This window comes from Bombina bombina, chromosome 4, assembly GCF_027579735.1.
Source record: "Bombina bombina isolate aBomBom1 chromosome 4, aBomBom1.pri, whole genome shotgun sequence".
In the NCBI taxonomy this organism is placed as follows: domain Eukaryota; kingdom Metazoa; phylum Chordata; class Amphibia; order Anura; family Bombinatoridae; genus Bombina; species Bombina bombina.
The window spans coordinates 746,455,564-746,475,815 of record NC_069502.1 but is presented as its reverse complement, the minus strand read 5'-3'; the positions used below and the strand labels follow the sequence as shown (position 1 = coordinate 746,475,815).

The 20,252-nt window shown below is 35.6% G+C and overlaps 1 protein-coding gene across 1 annotated transcript in view; it reads right to left on the bottom strand.

Annotated features, from left to right (window-relative positions):
* THBS2 (thrombospondin 2) overlaps window positions 1–20,252 on the bottom strand; it is a 130,133-nt gene that overhangs the window by 21,854 nt on the left and 88,027 nt on the right. The window contains exons 12-17 of the mRNA XM_053711002.1: window positions 20,031–20,183; window positions 19,070–19,288; window positions 17,190–17,297; window positions 9,924–10,083; window positions 9,653–9,771; window positions 6,918–7,152 (exon numbers count right to left, since the gene is read on the bottom strand). Of these exons, the coding sequence (XP_053566977.1) occupies window positions 6,918–7,152; window positions 9,653–9,771; window positions 9,924–10,083; window positions 17,190–17,297; window positions 19,070–19,288; window positions 20,031–20,183 (994 nt within the window). The remainder of the gene's footprint in view (window positions 1–6,917; window positions 7,153–9,652; window positions 9,772–9,923; window positions 10,084–17,189; window positions 17,298–19,069; window positions 19,289–20,030; window positions 20,184–20,252) is intronic.

The window sequence follows — 20,252 nt, the reverse complement described above, 5'->3', positions numbered from 1 at the left end:
TGACATTGCACCGTATTTTAAAAATACTTACCTTTTTCTTCTGAAACCCCGGATCGCCGTTCTGAAACAATGCCCTTGTCTGCTTCTTCCTGGTTAACTTACCCAGCAATGACGAAACTGGCTTCCTCCAATCACGGTATTGCCTCAGGCAATGATTCCCCTGGGGGGAAGTCGTGATTGGAGGATGCCAGAATCGTCATTACTGGCATTTGAAGAGGCTTGCAACAGGCTGGTGAAGCGGTGGAGCGGCTTCAAGAAGAAAAGGTAAGTATATTTTAAGAAAATGGGTGAAATTTAAACTTTCATGAATGAAAGTGCCCCTGTTTTTAGTAGTATTTTTAAAAACCGGGCACTCATTCTTGAAAGTTTACCTTCGCTTTAAAGTAAAAATAGAAAACAAATATAGCTATTTTAAGAGCTAAAATATGCATCTGCATTAGCTATTAAAAATAATAATTTTAACTGCAAAACATATGATATTCTAAACCTGTAAATTATATATCCATCTGTTCTTTTGGTAAATAAATACATAATAGCTTTTGTTGCCAAATGGTGAACTTGTGTTGAAATTTTGTTTTTTTAGATAGGAAGTCAGACAGACAGACAAACAGAAAGATAGATGATATATAGATAGACAGACAAACAGAAAGATAGATTATATAGAGATAGACAGACAAACAGAAATATAGAAGATATATAGATAGACAGACAGACATATAGATAGATAATTAAATAGATAGATAGAAAGATGGACAGATATGTTGCATATATCTTCTAGGAGATAGCAACCCTTTTTCACAGAAGATTAAATTCTATAAAAGGTTCATCGATGATCTCATTTTCATAGGCACATTCAGGAAGAAGGAAGCTTGCAGTTTTGTGAAGTATTTGGACAGCTGTGTACCTGAAATCAAATTTACCCATGAATGGCAAGAGTTCAAAATTAACTTTTTAGATATCAAACTTAGGTTTGATTTCTCACTTAACCATGTTGAAACCAGTCTTTATCGTAAAACTGTTTCTGTTAAATCACAGCTTTATGCCTCGAGTGCTCATCCCAAACATGTGTTTCGGGGGATTGCAAAAGGGCAATTCCTGAGAAATAGACTCATAAACTCAAGGGATGTTTTTTTAAATCAGAATCAAAGGCTTTGGTGGGCAGATTAAAACAGAGAGGTTACCCTGATGGAGTCATTAATGGGGCATTTGAGCAGTCTAAAATACAAGCACGCACAGCATTGTTAGAAAAAACAAGAAAGAAACAAGATAACAGTGAGGAATTGTTTATGAAACCCATGTTTGTAACTAAATTTTCTTCTCAATACTATCAGGTTTGTAACATTATAAATAAATGTCTACCCATTTTATATGGTGACAACCTTCTTAAAGATACTATTAGAGAAGGTTGTAAATTTATTCTAGGAATCTCACGTTAGGCAATTTGGTGTCTCCAAGCCTGTTGAAATATCCGCCAAGTAATAGTTCTTGGCTTACTCACAATGGTACCTTCAAATGTGGTAAAACTGTAAAGCTTGTGAACACATTAGAGTTTTAACCAAATTTACATCATGTTCTACAGGTCAGAGCTTTGACACCAAGGGCTGCATAAAGTGCTCTTCCGCATACGTGATATATCTCATTGAATGTTCAGCTCATTCCAAACAATATATTGGGATGACTACTCATGATGTACAACTAGGATACGTGAACATCTGGGTTATATCACGAATGTGAACCTTTGTTCTGAAATAGCCAAACATTTTATAGATGTTAACAAAGGACAAGTATCTACCTTTAAGTGGAATGCGATAGAACTTATTAAACATCCCCCGAGGGGAGGAGATAGATGGTCCATTCTGGCCAGGCAGGAGGTGTATTGGATCAATAAATTGAGTACCTTGACACCCACTGGCTTTAACTCAGCAAACGATATTATTAACTTCTGGGAATGACCACCTAAACATAAAATTAACCCCCCTAAACACTTTTACTCGTTCCTACAGTTATCTGGATTAGATACTTTACCACTTTGGGAGACTGCTTTGCACACCGTTCTGTTATATTGCACACATTGTGCAGATATATTAAATAAATTACCCTATTTTGCAAGGAATAAGTTACGCAACTATGTATGTGCACATACAATATAGAGATAGAACTATGATGTCAATCATCCCTTGTTCATATGAAATGGATAAATACCGACACTATTCATATGGTGTGTTCATGACTGGGACTATAGTTTTGTTATGTTAGGTACATGCACATATAATATTATTTATCTACTTTTTGTATCAGTCTTAGGATTTCTTTTCCTTTTGTTAAACTGCATAGGTTTACATATGTCATTAGAAGTGTCGCTATGCAATACAGATGTATATATTACATAAATCGAGTGCTCATACATTTGTTTATGATCATTATAATAACAGCTGTCTTTTTATCTATATAGCATATAATCTATATTCAAATTGTAACTCTTACTTTTGCTTTTGTGTGTGTGTATATATATATATATATATATATATATATTGTATCAAGCACAGAACAAAGTGGGAAGCATTTGCTAGACAGGAGCTGTAGAAACAAAGATAGGGGTAAACAAATAATACTTATATATACGCCCCTAACTATAGACAGTAAGAGGCTTATGGTGCAGACCCTTTGAAATAATATATCATGCACATATATGAGTAAGAGAGAAACAAAACAGTATTTTGCTTCAAAAAGACAGGAAATACAGCACTCTTTTATAAAGGGATACACAGCTCTATAGTAAACAAAGTATCAATGTACAGGTATACCTCACTTTACAGCGCTTCACTTTACAGCGATTCGCTAATACAGCGCTTTGTTCAACCTCCAAGCATTTTGAAACAGTGCTGTAAATCATTGTGAGGTTGTGAGAAAAGTGACTGGCATCATTTAGTTATGCTTAGTTCACTCTGTTAACTGCATTGCAGTGCAATCTGTGTCTCAGTGCTATAGTCTGGCAAATTTTACTACAGTAATTGTCACTACTTTACAGGTACAGTATTTATTGAATACTATGCTGTGCTACTGTTAAACTAAACGTAGCCCTATTGCACCCCTAATATATGTTAGTTCAAACATGTTTTTAAGATTTTAAACACTGAAAAGAAAGCTAAAACTGCCTTGTTTCACTTTAAGGCGGTTTTCACTTAACAGCGGGGCTCCGGTCCCTAACCCGCTGTATGAGCGGGGTATACCTGTATTAGTACAGAAAATTTGCTACATAGACACACTTCATCCCCTGCAAAATAAACAAGGCAATTGTAAACTAGTGCGTAGGCCAATACAACCTAAACCAAAACAAAGTGTCTAGTAGAGTAATAATAAAATATTCACATGTGAATATTTTATTATTACTCTACAAGACACCTTGTTTATTTTACAGGGGATGAAGTGTGTCTATTTAGCGAATTTTCTGTACTAATACATTGATACTTTGTTTACTATAGAGCTGTGTATCCCTTTATATTTCCTGTCTTTTTGAAGCAAAATACTGTTTTGTTTCTCTTTTAGTCATATATGTTCTTGAGATAGATATATATATATATATATATATATATATATATATATATATATATATGTTGAAATTTCTTTGTTCATGACCATCAACATGTTAAATGGGTGTGTTTTTAATTAACCAATAATTGGGGCTTATGCCCTTTAAATTAAGTACCGCATCTCGAGCCACATATGGGTTATGATTACGTCGAAGTACCGCCGAAACGCATAAGACTGTGTTCTTACATATTGATGGTCTTTTTCTTTGTCTCCTGGTCGTTGCTATGAGATGCTGTTTTTACCATAACTAATAAAGGATTGATCGTTTTTTTTATATGGAAAAGGCTTTATTCACTTTCTTTTGGAACTTTATTTTTCATGTTGCATATGTTCTATTTATCAAACTTAACTGATATTAAAATTTCAACTTTTAAAATAACCTTTGGAGTAATTGCAGTTACAATCATATTTCCTTACATCCTCTCATAACAGGTTTCAAAGGAGAACTGACTAAACAAAAAGTTGTGAATTATTAAATCCCCACTGTATTCATGTATTATATATAGTGATGTCGCGAATTGTTCGCCGGCGAATAGTTCCCGACGAACATAGCATGTTCGCATTTGCTTCGGCGGGCGAACATATGCGATGTTCGATCCGCCCACTATTCGTCATCATTGAGTAAACTTTGACCCTGTACCTCACAGTCAGAATACACATTAAAGCCAATCAGCAGCAGACCCTCCCTCCCAGACCCTCCCACCTCCTGGACAGCATCCATTTTAGATTCATTTGGAAGCTGCATTCTTAGTGAGAGGAGGGACAGTGTAGCTGCTGCTGATTTAATATGGAAATCGATAGCTAGGCTAGTGTATTCAGTGTCCACTACAGTCCTGAAGGACTCATCTGATCTCTGCTGTAAGGGCAGCACCCCAAAAAGCCCTTTTTAGGGCTAGAACATCAGTCTGCTTTTTTTTTTTCCTGTGTAATCTAATTGCAGTTGCCTGCCTGCCAGCGTGTGTGTCAGGCTTACAGCGTATACTGTGCCCACTTGCCCAGTGCCACCACTCATATCTGGTGTAACAGTAGTGTACATTTAAAAAAAACAACAACTTTTTTGACTGTGAAATAATAGCAGACAGCTGCCAGTACCCATGATGGCCACCAATAAGGCAGATGGGGAGGGTTAGAGAGCTGTTTTGGGGGGGATCAGGGAGGTTGGGGGCTAAGGGGGGAAGCTACACCACAGCATATGTAAATATGCTAAAAAAATGTAAAATTTTTTTAAAAACCTTTTATTTTAGTACTGGCAGACTTTCTGCCAGTACTTAAGATGGCGGGGACAATTGTGGGGTGGGGAAGGGAAGGGAGCTGTTTGGGAGGGATCAGGGGGTCTGATGTGTCAGGTGGGAGGCTGATCTCTACACTAAAGCTAAAATTAACCCTGCAAGCTCCCTACAAACTACCTAATTAACCCCTTCACTGCTAGCCATAATACACGTGTGATGCGCAGCAGCATTTAGCGGCCTTCTAATTACCAGAAAGCAACGCCAAAGTCATATATGTCTGCTATTTCTGAACAAAGGGGATCCCAGAGAAGCATTTACAACCATTTGTGCCATAATTGCAGAAGCTGTTTCTAAATAATTTCAGTGAGAAACCTAAAATTGCGAAAAAATTTAAGTTTTTTTTTAAATTTGATCGCATTTGGCGGTGAAATGGTGGCATGAAATATACCAAAATGGGCCTAGATCAATACTTTGGGTTGTCTACTACACTACACTTAAGCTAAAATTAACTCTACAAGCTCCCTAATTAAACCCTTCACTGCTGGGCATAAAACACGTGTGGTGCGCAGTGGCATTTAGCAGCCTTCTAATTACCAAAAGGCAACGCCAAAGCCATATAAGTCTGCTATTTCTGAACAAAGGGGATCCCAGAGAAGCATTTACAACCATTTATGCCATAAAGTTGTTTGTAAATAATTTCTGTGAGAAACCTAAAGTTTGTGAAAAAGTGAACAATTTTTTTTTATTTGATCGCATTTGGCGGTGAAATGGTGGCATGAAATATACCAAAATGGGCCTAGATCAATACTTTGGGTTGTCTACTACACTACACTTAAGCTAAAATTAACTCTACAAGCTGCCTACATGCTCCCTAATTCACCCCTTCACTGCTGGGCATAAAACACGTGTGGTGCGCAGTGGCATTTAGCAGCCTTCTAATTACCAAAAAGCAACGCCAAAGCCATATAAGTCTGCTATAATGGCATGTCTGGCACACAGTGTTGGGGCAAGGGTCCATCTGACCACTGATACCTGGTCTGCAAAGCATGGTCAGGGCAGGTATATCACCTACACTGCGCACTGTGAAGCGGGCGTAACCCTTACACGTAACCCTTACACTACCTTATCAATACAACATCATACCTGATGTTTTAAAGCACGTTATTCCAAACAATTTAGGAATGTTAGGTGATTTATGCCCTTTATGGATTAAAACCAGACTCTGCATCAACTATGTCATTTTCCATGGGAGTTTTGCCATGGATCCCCCTCCGGCATGCCACAGTCCAGGTGTTAGTGCCCTTGAAACAACTTTTCCATCACTATGGTGGCCAGAAAGAGTCCCTGTGGGTTTTAAAATTCACCTGCCTATTGAAGTCTATGGCGGTTCGCCCGGTTCGCCGGTTTGCAAACTTTTGTGGAAGTTCGAGTTCTCCGTTCACGAGCCCAAATTTTTAGGTTCGCGACATCACTCATTTATATATATTGTACAAGAATTTTTAATTTTAGTTTTAATTATAACACATGGTGACAAATATAATAAACAAACACAAGAATGGCTGTGGTATGATATACTGTATATTGTCCTGAGGATTAATGAAACATGAAGTTTAGATTAAGATTGGTAGCAAACAAAATATTTGGGTTTTATCCATCATCAGAATGTTTTTGTAACATTTTCTATTTTCATGTAATGTTAAAGGGTCAGTCTAGTCAAAATGAAACTTTCATGGTTTAGATAGAGGGCGTTAGTTCATATGTGCCATATAGATAACCTTGTGCTCACTACTGTGGAGTTATTTATAAGTCAGCACTGATTGGCTAAAATGAAAGTCTTTAAAAAAACTGAGATAAGGGGACAGTTTGCAGAGGCTTAGATACAAGGTAATCACAGAGGTAAAAGGTGTATTAATAAAACAGTGTTGGTTATGCAAAACTGGGGAATGGGTAATAAAGGGATTTTCTTTCTTTTTAAACAATAACAATTCTGGAGTAGACTGGTTAAATGTCTTTAGTTATATTTTCTATAAGTAGCATACAGTCACATGCTCAGAATAACAATTTTGAATGGTACAAAGATCAACCAACATAGCTTACCATTGGAGTCCTTTTGGTCAGGGTTAAAAACCAACCGGCAATTGTCTCTATCATCGGGGACACCATCATTATCATCATCAGAATCACAGGCATCACCTCGGCCATCTTTATCATGGTCAGCCTGATTTGCATTGGGAATGTATGGGCAATTGTCTAAGTTGTTTTGGTAGCCATCCTCATCAATATCTTCATTGTTATCACATTGGTCACCGACAAGGTCATTATCCACATCGGTCTAAAATTAAGAGCCATAACTATTTAAGAACAGCAGTAGTATCATCTGTTTATATAACTATGATACAGTACAAAAATACAGATAATAATGTGCATTAATATTATTTTTTATCTATTATTATTGATATTATCATTCATTTGTATAGTGCTCCAAAATTCTGTAGCACTAAATACTTGTGATCCTATGTAAAAAGACAAGCAAAATAGGTGCATACAGTAAAAAGTTAATAAAAATAACATAGAACTTGTATTTCTCCATGTTTACTAACTTACCATACATTACTGCAAGAGATATTTCAACTGATTATGAACATGTGATGCTAGTTCAGTGCTAAATTACAATATGTTAATTCATAGAAAAATAAAATTAGAAGTATTTCATTAAAGAAATATTGGTCAAGATCTAATTTTCCTCTTCCACAATTTACCTTCCCCAACATTTTTAGATTCTCCTACCTGATCACCACTCAAACTAAACCCCTAATAAATATAATCCACCCTAACAAATTCCCAAGCAGTAAACTGCCATACTAGACAACTCCCCAGAAACCTAATGGCAAGAAACCAAACCATTTTCCCCCAAAAAAAGATATGCCCAGTTTTCTGCCTGTTATGCATTCTTCTGGTCAACAGCAACAGGTCCTACACAGTTATTATCTGCAGTGTCTGGCCTTCTTCTGTGTTCCTTCCTATATATACATTTAACCAATCTTAATTGGTTAATCATATTAACCAATAAAAATTGAGGATGGGTAGGTTCAGTGTCAACATTAAGCCCACAAACTCTGCCATGGTAAGGGTTAATACTTGGTGGGGGACAGTGTGTTTAGGGTTAATAAAGTTCTAGGGGTTATGCATTTACAATTTCATGACAGTTAAGGGTCTCAATGAGGATAAGAAACCACAGTAGGGGGTTCTCAGGGTTAATTGCAGCTAGGTGGTCACATTAAATGATTATTATGGCAGCAATATTGTGATTTACTTTAACAGGGCAATAAAGGAGACCTCTATATAACATATGCACCCTTGTTATTATAGCTGGGGTCAAAAACTTCTTATAAGGTTGATTATTGGGCACCATTATCATTTGCCAGATGGACAAAGTTTGCTCTCAGGAACCTCATCCACACGGCATTGCTGCTTGTGCAATGCCGATCCCTGCTCACATGTGGCCGTCAATCGGATTGAGATTATTTAACTCCACCACACTAGAGGCTCTCAAGAACTTGTTCATTCAAATGGGCTGACCCTGCAGACCTCCTTATCTTATGTATCACTATAAACAAATGCCTCCTTACCTTATATATATGTATATATAAACAAAGACCAAAACATAGGTACAGAAAATGTCATATTCATTGCTAGAATAAATCTGAAGCTGCAGTTTCATTTACATATAATGTTATGTGGCTGGTATAACAAGTCATTTGGAAAAAATTCAAGGGATAGTACACTCAGTCAAGTAGCTTATAAGAGTTCATTGTATTCTAAGCACGGTGAACAACCTCCCATTGGGTGGTTTTCTCTTGTTCATGTAGTTTTTCTACAGAAAATACTGCAGTATTAACATTCTCATTATAAGTGGTGGTTTCAACAGGTAAAAAGCAGTTATTTCAAATTATTTTAAAAAGAAGTTGACTATCCATTTAAAGACAGTTTAATATACTCCAGGATATAATGTAAATAATTGGGAACACATTTAAGGGAATCAAAAGTGCAATGTGCCTTTAAATTGCAAAGTGTTCTGCAATAGTATGCTGAGGCCATACAGTCCCTGTATGATATTGACCTATATGCCCCTTTAATATGTTATATCTATTCTTAGATTACTAGAACGCCTGGAGTATTTTGTAGTCTGACTCCAATAAGTGAGTTAGCAGTAAACTTTGAAAATTAAGCCATCTGTGTTTACATATAGTATGTTAATTAACTTTTGGTTTATAGAGTGTGCCATCGGCATATTATAATTATAAAACTTGGCAATCAGTCGTCAAAAAGGTAGACTGGCTTTCTGACAAAGCCCATAGATTCTTCTATAGTACATAGCTATATGCCCTTATTAAATACAAAGGTATCTTATGTCTAGATGCACAATAGGTACTTGTAATTTGCACAAGCTTGAGACTGTATGCAAGACATGCTAAAAAAAAAGAAATGTGAGGTTCTGAATTTCACATTGAACTGTCTTGCCCAAACAAAGTCCTTAGGCCATGAATGACTGTCATTGACTTGAGCTGTTTGCAGCTATTCAGCCTGGAGGTTCAGTTGCGTGTAATTCTGCATTCCAGAGCTAATGTCTAGGCTAAACTGAAAACAACATTTAATTCCTATTGACCCTGGAGATTGTCAAGCTGTTTTAATTAGCTTGTTAGGTCTGTTTGTTAGAAATACTAAGGCAACCATAATAGACATTTCCCGATATGCTACTGGAGGGGAGAAATCTCATCTGTTAATCATTTACATTGGTTCATATATTTCCTTTTTTTTTATTGAATACATACCTGGTCAGGATTGTGCATCAACGGGCAATTATCACACTGATCGCCAACGCCGTCCTTATCAGTGTCCTTCTGGTCTGTATTGTAGACATATGGGCAATTATCCAGTTCATTTAGAATATCTGCAAAGAATTAAATAAAAAGGGGAAACTAAATGTGATTTTAATATTTTTTTTAAAGATTGACCAGTTGTGCACATGGTATTATTTAAGTTGTATTTTCTGCTAAAAGAAAAATAAAATTATCGCCAATAACAACAGAATCGTATACGTACTATCTCCGTCAATATCCACAGAACAAGCATCTCCCTCTCCGTTATTATCAGTGTCAATTTGCGCAGGATTGTGCACATAGGGACAGTTATCACAGCGATCTCCTACTTCATCCTTGTCATAGTCAAACTGACGGGGGTTGTATAGTAAAGGACAATTATCCTGTAAAATAACATTTACTTAAGTCAATAGTGTTGATATTTGCTTTCAATTTATACAAAACAAAAATGGATTATGCTTAAAGGGACAGTCAACTCTTCAATTGTTATTGTTTAAATAGATAGATAATCCCTTTATTACCCATTCCCCAGTTTTGCATAACCAACACAGTTATATTAATACATTTTTACCTCTGTGATTACCTTGTATCTAAGTCTCTGCAGACTGCCCCCTTATTTCAGTTCTTTTGACAAACTAGCATTTTAGTCAATCAGAGCCCTCTCATAAGTATATTCACGGGCGTGAGCACAATGTTATCTATATGTAACACATGAACTAGCATTGTCTAGCTGTGAAAACTGTAAAATGCATTGAGAGATGCATTGAGATAAGAGGCGGCCTTAAAGGGCTTAGAAATTAGCATATGAACCTACATAGGTTTAGCTTTCAACTAAGAATATCAAGAGAACAAAGCAAATTTGATGATAAAAGTAAATTGAAAAGTTGTTAAAAATGTCCTGCCATATCTGAATCATGAAAGTTTAATTTTGACTAGATTGTCCCTTTAACATAAGGACAAATATTATATTAATTTAAAAATACTTTTATGCAGAAAGCATATAGATACTTTGACACAAATTAAGAATTTGTTGTAAAAAAAAAAAAAAGTTGATAATGTTTTTGGTCTGAATAGAATTCACAATATAATTTTATTTTCCACTAAAATAGGATTTGAAATGTAATATTACAAAGATCAAAATTATGCATTTAGGATCCAAAAACCCAAAGGCCAATTATAGTCTCAATAGTACATTAATGCCTGAGAAGAAAGGGCCTTGGGAATTATTATTTCAGATTATTTAAAATTTGGTAGAGAATGCAGCAGTGCAGACAGTAAGGCCAGTGGAATACTTGATTGCATTGGGAGAGGTATTAGTAGTAGAAATAGCCACTTTACAGATAATTAGTTAGACCACATCTGGAATATTGTGTACAGTTCTGGAGACCATATCTCCATAAGGATATAAATAAACTAGAAATTATCCAAAGGTGGGCTACTAAAAAGGTCGATTTATCAAGTTGTGGTGGACAGGTGCGCATATACGCCCCCCTGTCTGCCGCAGCTCGCCTTTGGCGGCTGAATTCCCCTGACAGAATACAGCATTGCACACAAGCGATATTTTGTACTTGCGTGTAATCCCGCCCCCTGCCCGCGCACATCCAATCACGCGCATGCAGGAGCTGTCAATCCCCAAGGTCGGAAGAGACCAGGGAGATTGAAATTCGCCACCTAAGAGGTAGCGAAAGGGTAGGGAAGCAGCGGTTAAATACAGCGTGCAGGTTCTCTAGTGAGAACCTGCAGTCGTAGGCAGGTGAAAGCCTGCCGAAGAGGTTGATAAATCAACCTCTATATGGTACATGGTCTAAAATATAAAACATACAAAGACTCTATGACCTAAATATGTATAGTTTAGAGGAAAGAAGGGACGAGGTGACATGATAGAAACCTTCAAACATATGAAGGGACTTAATAAAGAAGAAGGAAATAACAAAACAAGGGGTCACAATCTTAAGGTATAGGGTAGCAGATTCAGTAAAGATGTGAGGAAGCATTATTTTACAGAAAGAGTGGTGAATTAAAAAAATTAACTTCCAGTAGAGGTGGTAAACACGATCGGGTTGATTTCTGGCGATGTCTGTCCGCCTGCTCAGAGCAGGCGGACAGGGTTATGGAGCAGCGGTCTTTGTTACCGCTGCTCCATAACTTGTGTTTCTGGCGAGTCTAAAGACTCGCCAGAAACACGGGCCGTCAAGCTCCGTTCGGAGCTTGATAGATAGGATCCAAGGACTGTAAAGGAATTAAAAAATACCTGGGACATGCGGTAACATATAATATGGGTAGATTTGATGGGCCTTTTTGGTTCTTATCTACCGTCAAATTCTATGTTTCAATGAGCTAAGAAGGCAGCCTTAAAGGGCTTAGAAATTAGCATATGAATCTACCTAGGTTTAGCTTTAAACTAAGAATACCAAGAAAACAAAGTAAATTTGATGATAAAAGTAAATTAGAAAGTTGTTTAAATTCCATGCCCTATCTGAATCATAAAAGTTACGTTTTGACTAGACTGTCCCTTTAATAGTGTTAAGTTTCTTATAACTAAAAACTGGAAATCAACAGAAAGCCCTTCAATTAACAAAAGAAAGCATCCGTGTTAATCACGTATGAGGAATACTGGCATATTACACATGATGCTGCTGACAAATATATTTTGCTATAAGAGTTATGGGAAAATGAATCACATATCCTCTTCATGATCTGATGATATATAAATGTTGGAATATTAAATAACAAAATAATTTTTCATAGTATCTTTATTGGATAAGATTTGTGAAATATAGGCTCATAATGTTAATTTATTGCATAGTAACTGTTTATTTTGTTTGGGATGCTCATTTTATTTATGCAAACAAATAAAAATGATTTTTAAATTACCTTAAATGGAGATGAAACCCAATATTTTTCTTTCATTATTCAGTCAGAGAATACAATTTTTTTTATTTTTTTTTCCCCAATTTACTGCTATCATCACATTTTCTTCCTTCTCATGTCTGGAGCACTACATTAAAGGAAATAATGGTGCCATCTGAAATCTGAATGTTATTAGCCAATCCTGACTTGAGTTATGATAACAAGCAACTGCAAATTATGGCGCTATATGTGGCAAAGTTAGACTTGTGATACCTGCCATATTTTCTCTCAGTTTTCAGGACTGGAAAATCCACAATTTTTGGACTTAAAATGAAAGAAATGGTGGCAAAACAAATAATAAAAGTATATTGCAAGTTGTTGTACTATGCATGAGTAAGCATTTTATATTATAATCTCAAAGTATTTATTGTCCCTTTAAAGCCCGCTTTTCCCTGTGAAATAACTACTAAGGTTTCAGGGTGGTATGGTTTGACTGCTTATCCCATAGCCAAAATTACAACTGTAATAATAGATTTAAAGGGACATGAAACTCATTTTTTTTATTACATGATTTAGAGAAAGCATATGATTTTAAACAACTCTCCAATTTACTTCTATTATCTAATTTGTTTTGTTCCCTTGAAAAGCATACCTAGGTAGGCTCAGGAGCTGCTAATTGGTGGCTGCACATATATGCCTCATTTTATTGGCTCACTCATATGCATTGCTGTTTCTTCAACATAAGATACCAAAAGAATGAAGCAAATTAGATAATAAAGTCAATTGGAAAGTTGATTAAAATGGCATGCTCTATATAAATCACGAAAATGTTCATGTCCCTTTAAGCATTTAAACAGTGGGCTTACAACCAAAAGTTTGGCTAAGCTATTGTGCAGTAATGATCTGAAGGGTCACAATATGCTATAAATACCATTTATTTTAAATGTTGCCATATAAAAGCTAAGGTACAAACCAGGCTTTAAATTCAGCAATAACAGAGAAGTGGATAATATTTTCACTTTCCCTCATGCTATGAACTTAACGAGACATAAGAGGCGGTTTGTGTTGAAGCTTGTTAATAATGTGGATTTCAGACTTAAATATCTCAGAAATGTTAAACCTAGAAGCTGTTTTATGAAAATGCCTAGACTGGCGCATCAGTTTTTCTTGCTAGTATTTATAATTAGTTTATATTGGAATTTCTGGAATTCATTTATAAGTACAGTCTTCTCCAAAAATGTTTATTGTCTAAAAAGATAGATAATCCCTTTATTACCCATTCCCCAGCATTGTTATATTAATATAGTTTTTACCTCTGTGATAACCTTGTTTCTAAGATTTTGCAGAATGCCTCTCCCCACCTTAATCCCAGGGTTATTTACAGACTTGTAATTTAGACAATTAGTGCTGACTCATGAATAACTTCACAGGAGTGAGCACAATGTTATCTACATGACACATGAATTAGGCCTGTCTGGCTATACAAAGCTATACAAATTCATAAGATAAGAAGCGGCCTGCAGAGGTTTAGAAACAGGCAGAAATTTAGATGTTAAAGGGATAGTGAAGTCCAAATTAAACCTTCGTGATTCAGATAGGGCATGTCACTTTCTAATTTACTTTTATCATCAAATTTGCTTAATTTTCTTGGTTTTCTTAGTTAAAATGTAGGCTCATATGCTAATTTCTAAGTCCTTGAAGGCCTCCTCTTATCTGAATGGATTTGACAGTTTTTCACAGGTAGAGGACGTTAGTTCATGTGTTTCATATAAATAATATTGTGCTCATGTATGTAGAGTTATTTAAGCGTCAGCACTAATTGCCTGAAATGCAAGTCTGTCAAAAGATCTAAGAAAAGGAAGCATTCTGCAGAGGCTTAGATACAATTACAGAGGTAAAAAGTATATTTCTATAACAATGTTGGTTGTGCAGAACTGGAGAAAGGTAAAGAAAGGGATTATCTATAATTTTAAACACTAAAAATTGTGGTGTAGACGGTCCCTTTAAGGGAAAATCCCTCTTTTCTGAATCTCATATACTATGTTACGTTGGTTTATCAATATGAGCAACAGCAACTTCTCTGAACCCCACTGTCAATGTACCCAATAAACATCTCGTTTGCTGTACTACTTTAGAAGAATTGTAACAACCCAATGCAGTCACATGTGATAGTAACATCTGCTGCTATGAGATAAGGGCAGATACTATATACTGTATATAGTTACAATTTTAAAATGTATATCTATAATCCTCACAAAAGTGTTTTCACTGTTAAAGGACCAATGAGTACAGTAGAATTGCATAATCAACAAGTAAATACTAATAAAAAAAACAATACAATAGCACTTTTTTTCTGACAAATGTAAGCAATGACTTCATTTTGCTGGCCTCCTGTATCATGTGACAGCCATTAGCCAATCACAGACTCATATATGTATACACTCTGAACTGTTGCACATGCTTAGTAGAAGCTGGTTCCTCAGATAGTGTGAATATAAAAATACTGTGCACAATTTGATAATAGAAGTAAACCTGCTTGCTCTATCTTAATCATTAACATTTAATTTTGATTTTAGACACATTTCTGACTCATTTAATAAATGTATTATAAAATAGATATCAATGTAATCGAAGAAAGTCACAATTTTATGATGAAATAAATAGCTCATAAGTACTGTTTAATGGAGTGTGTTTAAAAGTTCTTCAGCAAGAAATAAAATATTTGGCTTAATACAATGGTCATATCATTTTTGTTATTATGATGACTAATTTTGTATTGGATCATTACCATTACAGACTGTTCTTCTTGCTATAAGCTAACGTTCACACACACGCACACACACACACACACACACATGGGATTAAGCATTAACACACACATTTCCATACTTTAATGACTAAGAACTTAAAAAAAATTTTAATATACATTTTTAGCATTGTGTGTGTATCTACTGTATATTTTTCTTATTTGATTAAATTAAGGTTATAATTTCACATATATAATATTAAAGTTCTTTCTAGAGATGTGGTTAGAGATATATAATCTTGGACATAGATGTCCTAGGTTTGAATCCAACTTTAAAGAGACCGGAAATGTTCTTTCATAATTTGGATAGAAAATATATTTTTTTTTATTTGATTGCATTTGGCAGTGAAATGGTGGCATGAAATATACCAAAATGGGCCTAGATCAATACTTTGGGTTATCTACTACACTACACTACAACTAAAAATAACCCTACAAGCTCTCTACAAGCTACCTAATTAACCCCTTCACTGCTGGGTATAATACAAGTGTGGTGCGCAGCGTCATTTAGCGGCCTTCTAATTACCAAAAATTTATACCAAAAACATATATGTCTGCTATTTCTAAACAAAGGGGATCCCAGAGAAGCATTTACAACCATTTATACTATAATTGCACAAGCTGATTGTAAATAATTTCAGTGAGAAAGCTAAAGTTTGTGAAAAAGTTAGTGAAAAAGTTAACTATTTTTTTATTTGATCGCATTTGGCGGTGAAATGGTGGCATGAAAAATACCAAAATGGGCCTAGATCAATAATTTAGTATTGAATTTTTCTTCTAAAAACGAATATATATACATGTCAAGGGATATTCAGGAATTCCTGACAGATATCAGTGTTCCAATGTAACTATAGCTAATTTTGAAAAACAAAATGGTTTGGAAATAGCAAAGTGCTACTTGTACTTATTGCCATACAACTTGCAAAAAAAAGCAAAGAACGTGTAAACATTGGGTATTTCTAAACTCAGGACAAAATTTAGAAACTATTTAGCATGGGTGTTTTTTGGTGAATGTAGATCTGTAACAGATTTTGGGGTCAAAGTTAGAAAAAGTATGTTTTTTTCCATGTTTTCATTATATTTTATAATTTCTTTATAGTAAATTATAAGACATGATGAAAATAATCATATCTTTAGAAAGTCCATTTAATGGCGAGAAAAACGGTATATAATATGTGTGGGTACAGTAAATTAGTAAGAGGAAAATTACAGCTAAACACAAACACCGCAGAAATGTAAAAATAGCCCTGATCCCAAATGGTAAGAAAATTGAAAAATGGTCTGGTCACTAAGGGGTTAAACAACGTTCCAATTTACTTCTTTTATCAAAATTTCTTATTTTCCTTGTTATCCTTTGCTGAAGAAACAGCATTACACTTCTGGCAGCATTGCGCTACTGAACACATCTAATTAGCCAATCACAAGAGACAAATGTGTGCAGGCACCAACTAGCTCCCAATAGTGTAGGATATATAGGTATTATTTATCAACAAGGGATACCAAGAGAACAAAGCACATTTGAAAATAGAAGTAATTTTAAATGTATCTTAAAATTACATGCTCTATCAGAATCATACAAGTTAAATTATGACTTTCCTATCCTTTTAATTCTATATATTGTTATTATTTAATGTTATAAATCTTTTAAATTATGTATTTTTTTGCATTAGAATAGAGAAACATCATTTAAAGATGACAGCTTTCAGAATAAGGGAAATATATATAAATAATAAGTCACACTTTCTTCGTAGCTATCTCTTATGTATTATGTAGGATGTACATTTGTATTTTATATAGTTTTTATTTAAAACTATTCCTAAATCCTTTCCTCACCTTTTCATCGTCCACTCCATCATTATCATCATCTTTATCGCAAGCATCCCCAATGCCATCCTTGTCAAAGTCTTCTTGTCCAGAGTTAGGTAGAAGGGGACAGTTATCCTAAAAAATATGGATATAACATTTAAATAACTTAAAATATGAAATCTTCATGGTTTTTGCAGCTAAAGGCTCGCCGAATCAGGAATTAAGAAGCAGCGGTCATAAGAGGCGGCGGACGGCAATCATTCCGATTGGATACAATCGGGATGATTGACACCCCTTGCTAGTGGCCGGTTGGCCGCGAATATGCAGGGGCGGCATTGCACAAGCATTTCATGAGAAATGCTTTTGCAATGATAAATTGCGACAGCGTATGCTGTCTGCATTTATTGATGTCCGCCCGCACAATGATAAATCGGCCCCATAGTGACAAGGGCCAGTAAGGACACTTGCAGTTTCAATTAACTTTATTTTACAGGGATCATTTACAAATCTTTTTTTATAGTATACCAAAACAATTTATAAGAGTTACAATACACCCTTTATAAGGTTTACATTTTTAGAGGGCGATTTATCAAGCTGAGGCGGACAGGGGCGCACATACGCGCCCCTGTCTGCCGCAGCTCGCCACTGGCGGGCTGAATTCCCCTGGTGGAATTCAGCATTGCACACAAGTGCTATTTTGCGTTCCGGCGCAATCCTGCCCCCTGCCCGCGCACAATCAATCACGCGCGGGCAAGAGCTGTCAATCTCCCCGGTTGGACTAGACCGTGGAGATTGAATTTTGCCACTTTAGAGGTTGCAAAAGATTAGGGAAGCAGCGGTCTGATGGCCGCTGCTTGTTAAATAAGGTGTGCAGGTTCTCTTGTGAGAACCTGCAGCCGTAGTGGGTCGAAAGACTTGCGAAGCCTTTGATAAATCGACCCCTTAAAGGGACATTAAACACTAAATAAATGCTAAAAAGAATGATGCAGTCAAAGAAAACATTAGTCTGAGAATAACATGTAGATATATTTCTTTAAAGTTTCATTAGCTGTTCTTATATTGACAAAATAAGTGTAAAGTTTTGGGGACCGATTTATCAATGTCTGGAAGACATGATCCCCTGTAGAAAATCATGTCTGCCAGACATCGCTGAATGCCGACAGCATATGCTGTCGGAATTTAGCATTGCACAAGCAGTTCTAGTGAACTGCTTGTGCAATGCTGACCCCTGCAGATTCACAGGGGGTGTCAATCAACCCAATCGTTTAAGATCGGGCGGATTGATGTGTGCAGTCTCAGAGGCAGTGGACGAGTTAAGGAGCAGCGGTCTTGTTAAATAGGCCCCTTAGTGTCCATTAAACAATGGGAGCTGCCATGTTGTAACTTAGGTTACCTTCTCTGCTGTGGCCAATTAGGGACAGTTATGAATAGGTCACTAGAGTGTGCAGCCAATGGCTGTGTGGAATATAACAGTTTTCTGCACTTCCATTTCTAACAGGAACTGAGAAGCTCACAATTTCAGAATGGAATTACAGGAAATGGGAACAAAATAAATAATGAAAGCATATTGCAGACTTTTATATATATATATATATATATATATATATATATATATATATATATATATATATATACAGTATATATAATTTATCATTTTATATTACTTTCTCAAAGTGTTTAATGTCCCTATATATATATAATGTCCCTATAAAGAATACCAAGCTGTGCATTTTTTGGGAGGTTTTCTGGTATTTAAAATAATAATTATGTTGAAAAAGTTTACAAAACAAATGAGAAATGGTTTTGTACTGCACTGATAGGTTTCACTTAGTTGTAGAAAATTTTCTTTTTTTAATAACCTTAAAGATATAAACATTTTAATAGCTGTTTATAACCATAGTACTTACTTTAGTACAGTGGTAAGTGGCATTAGCAGCACAGATCAAGTTACTATTGGGCCAACCATCCAAATCAGAGTCTTCCCCGCAAAGAATGCCATCTCCAGCATAACCCGTTCGGCATTCACATTTATAGACTGGATCACTGAAGTGTCCTATGTAGATACATTCTGCATATTTGTGACAACTATGTGTTTTGTCCTTGCATGGGTTTATTGGTTCACATTCCTAGGGAGACAAAATCATCAGTACCTTGTAAACACATTTTTATAAACACAAATACGAATTTGTATACAGTATAAAAAATATACCCAAAATGGTTAATCTAATTAGAAAATATACCTCCACCTCTGATGAAGCACGCGTAAGATAGGAGCTTACCTGTTGTCCTGTATGGAAGCCTGCTCCGAATAAACCTTTTTGCATCTACCTAAAGACTTAGCGCTTCTTTTTCCTCATTTCTATATATGTTTACATTATTTAAATTATTATTCAAATTATTCAAACACATTCATAAAAGATGGTAGTTTGGTAAACTTTAAAAGAAGAAAAAGCTAAAAACAAACATAATAAATTGAAAATATACTCCAACATACTTCACTAGGAATTTCTCATTGTCCCTTTTAAGTCTCTATGCACCTAGCAATCACTCATCCTAGTAAATATATGACATTTAATTTTGTTTTCACAGGTGTTTTCAATTGTTTTGTCACTGTTCTTAGAAAATGTAACCGGCATGGAAAAGAGATTAACGACATTGTGACAGCTGTCTGATGGGAGGAAAAATAGCCCCAACATTCTCTGTCTTGTGTCTGCCTGTCCCTAATGGTAAGCTTATGGAAACAAAGACAGTTATTCCCTACAAGAGCTATTGGTCATCTGTCATACTACAAAATCTGTAAGTAAATAACTTGTCAACAGATTAGCCTATAACCTTTATGTCATGTAAAGCAAGTTCAAATTGACTTACCTGTTTATCTTTCTTGGCTACTTCAAGACCAGCACCATAGGGTTGGTTACCCTTATAACGAGGAGGGCAAGGTAGGCAGTGGTAGCCTGGATTTGTATTTACACAACGATGAACTCCACCAAGTTTGAAGCAGGCATCTGTTACCAGCGCACACTAAGACAGACAAATATATATATAATAATTCTACAAATAAACTTAATTCTGTATCTACAAGTTGGATAA